This window comes from Cariama cristata, unplaced genomic scaffold, assembly GCF_000690535.1.
Source record: "Cariama cristata isolate BGI_N322 unplaced genomic scaffold, ASM69053v1 scaffold680, whole genome shotgun sequence".
In the NCBI taxonomy this organism is placed as follows: domain Eukaryota; kingdom Metazoa; phylum Chordata; class Aves; order Cariamiformes; family Cariamidae; genus Cariama; species Cariama cristata.
The window spans coordinates 9520-13492 of NW_009596111.1; the positions used below are offsets into that span (position 1 = coordinate 9520).

The window sequence follows — 3973 nt, forward strand, 5'->3', positions numbered from 1 at the left end:
CAACCCGCCAGCCTCGGGGGGTAACTGGCAAGACCCAAAGTTCTCCCCTTTCCTGAACACGCTCAGTGACAGCCCTTCCTGAGGGACCCTCGCACGGCCCACCCCCGGGTTGCTCCGCGGGAGGCTCATCTTTAAAGGACACGGTAGCCCTCCTTACTACGCTTCTGCTCCAGCCTCAGCGCCGGCAGCGTGAGAAGTCAGCGGCTCCCAGGGCTCTGTGCTGACATCCCAGCTGGAGACACATGCCAGGGACAGATTTTCTGTTTAGCTTCTTTTCATATTAATTATCAAAGAGCAACAAATGCTAGCAGCTTGCAACAGTCATTATCTGAATGTCTTCTTCTCACCCGCAGCCCCTGTAGGAAGAGGCTCCCCAACACGCCGGGATAGATGAGGGCACGAGACCCAGCTGGTTGCCCCCTGGCCTGGCAAACCAGATGCATTTTGCTCACTTGGGATAGACAGGAGGACAGGGATGACGAGATCCCTTCATTCCACAGGATGCATCCAGCCAGGGAAGGTGCCGAGTCTGGCAGTGTCCATCACCTGCGAAACACCAAACTCTCTTCAAAAGACAGAGAAACCACAGAGAACTAGAAGGTTCTGTGCAAAATATGGGATTTTCTTAGACAGTCGTGAAGGGTGATCCGTTTCAGAGACACCATGTTGAGCACAGCCACCAGGTGGGTAAAGATCAGCCAGGTTTCAAGGCGGCTGCTTGTCAATAATGGGAAGCAACAGCACCCTGTCTGGGCATCAAACTCCATATTCAGTAATCTCAGACTGGTTCACAGACAGCAGTTAGCTCAGTCTTGCAGTCAAGGAAGATCAGGAGCGCTCTCCTCATTTCACATGGGGTGAGGCACAGAAACGTTCAGAATTTACCCCTGTAACGAGGTTACAGCCAGGCGAGCAGAGGCGGGGGTTCGGGCAGCGCTGCCTCCCTGCCCTCTAGCTCACCGACATCGCTGGCTGTACCAGAAAACAGCCGGTGCTGTACAAGACTTACCTTCGAAATTCCCATCTACACCATCATTTGGCATAATTATAAGATCATGGTCGTGAAGAGATAGAAAAAGACTCTTTGCCGTGTTATCTAGACCTGCTTTGCAAAGTCACCGTGATCCAGCACAATGCCTATCCAACTACTCCATGCTAGGATGAAAATGCGCAACTTGTTTGTCCTTTACGAGACCAAAAAACCCCACGCGTAGCCTCACAGAGCAGATTTTTGAACAGCAGATGAAAGGCTGGCTTCAGCATGCCCCCCTCAGCATCCTGAGCACCCATCTAGGTCTACCCCACCCAAAGCAAACCATTTAAGTGATGTTTGCATCCCCTCGGTCAGCAAGACTGCAGGGCCTGCTCCAAGCTGAATGCATATCTCAAAGCTACACTGAACTGGCTTTTGTCCCTTCCCTCACGATAAGAACCAAACAGGGCAGGATTTTTATGATTATTTATTATCTGTGAAGCACCGGCAGTGTCCTGACTCTGTACAAGACACAACTGCTGGGCTTACAAAAAGAAAAAGCACTGTGGCCAAAATCATTTAGCCTCGAAAAAGTTAACGAATGTGTTCTCAGGAAGCTCTCAGGCGCTGCCCACCCTGAGGACATATCAAGGTGTCGATGTGAACCACCCAAACTAAGCAGACATGTAGCTCATTGCTCTCACCCGTAAAGCTTATTTAGGTTGCTGTCCAAACACAGCTTGAAGAATATGGCCAAAACACAGGTACGGCCCTTGATTGCTAAAACCCAATCCATCACAAGAAATATTATATTTTTTTTTTCAGGTGGGGAAGCAACATTAAAAAAATGCCACTACTCATGGAAGTTACAACTGCTTCCAACAAACAACATGTAGAAAATATTGGGAGGGAGACTCTTAAAGTATCTGCTAGTTTCCAGTGGAAAGGCGTCAAGTCCCCCCATGTTCACCAGATGGATATCAACATCTGACACGTGTTGGAAGACATCCATATCAACTCCACCAGCCTGAACTGTAAGTAGCCAAAAACAAAGCCAGATAGGACATCTGTGATGTGGTGCCGTCCGATCATGACACGGGAAAAGCCTACGCAGAGGGCCCAGAGGACCAGCAGGATCCGGAGAGGGATGGCCAAGACCAGGTGGTTGAGGAAGAACTTGGAGATCATGGCCGCTCGGCTGGCGTGCCCAGCTGGAAACGCGTAGGTGTCCATGGTCAGGTAGTCCAACAAGCCAGGGGTGACATCGTACGGGCCCTTCCGCTTGGCCAGCTTCTGCAAACTGGCCACAATCATGATGTCCAGGAGCAGGGCTACAAAACGAGAGATGAGGAGGGAAAGGTCAGAGACAGAAGCAGAGTCGAGGGCAATTTTCAAGGGAGAACATTCAAGGATTGTTGTCGGTTTTAAATGAAGGTTTGAGTTCAGTTTCAGCCAGTTGTCCACCGTTCAGCTGCATGCAGCCCCCCCCCCCCCCCAATCCTCAGATCACCACCTAAATGTTAATTAACCCTCCCAGTTCACCCATGGAGAAGGCAAGTCCAATTATCGCCATCTCACAGAGGAGAAACCCAAACCACAGAGGCAAGCAATCCGTCTGGGGAGGAAGAGAGCAACTGGCAAAGCTAAATTTAAAACTCTTTTGGCCCTCAAACCACCGGGCTGGGTGTCTCTATTTCTGTCCTCCACCCCATGCTTTGGAAACCTCATGCAGCCAGGACGTGTCCCTGCCCGGGGTGGCTCTGTGCCGGGGTGACCAGGCTGCAGTGAGCAGTCGGTGGGAGGAAAGGTGCCCCCCATCGCACTTTCTGGTCTGGTTCCTTGTCCTCCCCCAAGTCCATCACCTCCCTCCTGCCCAGAGCCAGCCAGCGGGATCGCACCGCACTGGCAGATTTCACTAAGAGAAGAGCATCCAGAGACAGACAGGCAAGGGGAAAGCCAGGCACTAAAGAAAAAGGGCTTCTGCCTTGGGAACAGCTCCTCGGTGCGTTGAAGCGGAGGGCGGGCGAGATCCTCCTAGCTGTCCCCCACTTGTCCCTCTCCCTTTGCCGAAGCACTGAACACCCACTCCCCATTTCTTGCTTCTACTCGCCTCTTGCTCCCTGTGGCTTTCTCCCTGCGAGTCACCCCACGCACCCCCTTCCCTGCGCAAACGTGGTTGGGGGTAACACACCTCCCACCCCGGGCGGACCCAGGCTTGTGGCGGCAGAGGGACCATCCCTGCAGCTGCACGTCTGAACACCAAATCACCTTTCTTCCCTAACTGCTTGGGGAGTGAAACCCATCAGCACTCGTCTTCATCATCCTCCTCTTCATCCCACCCCCTGCACCCCAGCTGACAGGTCCTGTCATTTCTATTTCCTCACATCGATTTTATTTTTCTTTAATCCCCTCGTCTGCTTTTCCCCAGCCCTCCTAATTAGCCAGAGTGCTGATTTCAGCTCCTCGCAGCAATGACAAGGAAATAGATACCATCGCGAGCACAGCCCGCTCCCTCGGCAGGAAGGCGAGGGGCCAGGTGCCTGCTTCCCGGGCCCTGATGAAGGCCGTTCCTTGGGAGCTGACAAGGGTTTTCAGGAGGATGGATGGGAGTGCGGCGGCGGCGGGGATGGGAAATGAGACGATCGGAGACAGGCAGCTCCTCCTGCCTGCTCGGAGGATTTGGGAAGCCAGGAGCTGTCACGACAGCTCTGCTCGCCCGCCTCCCGCAGCGTGCCACCTCTGCGCAGCCAGCCCCCGCCATCGCTTTGGGAAGGAGATGATATTTATCCTGGCCAAACTCTCTCCTTACGGGAGAGCTATTTTTCTTCCTCATTTGCAGGGCATCTTGCATGGGGAAGGGGGACGGCGGGACTTCCCTGGATCTCCTGCCCACCAGGTCCTGCCTGAGCCACTCCGGGGCTCCCAGAGCTGGGGAGAGGAGATGAAGCAGAGGAAAAGGTCTGGGCACCAGCTCCTCTACGGCAGGGATGGAGGCACAGG

General features: G+C 53.6%; 1 protein-coding gene across 1 annotated transcript in view; it reads right to left on the minus strand.

The window, feature by feature from the left end:
• Positions 1 to 1444: 1444 nt before the first annotated feature.
• PPAPDC3 (phosphatidic acid phosphatase type 2 domain containing 3) overlaps positions 1445 to 3973 on the minus strand; it is a 14035-nt gene continuing 11506 nt past the window's right edge. The window contains 1 exon segment of the mRNA XM_009704424.1: positions 1445 to 2304. Within this exon segment, the coding sequence (XP_009702726.1) occupies positions 1940 to 2304 (365 nt within the window). The 3' untranslated portion in view covers positions 1445 to 1939.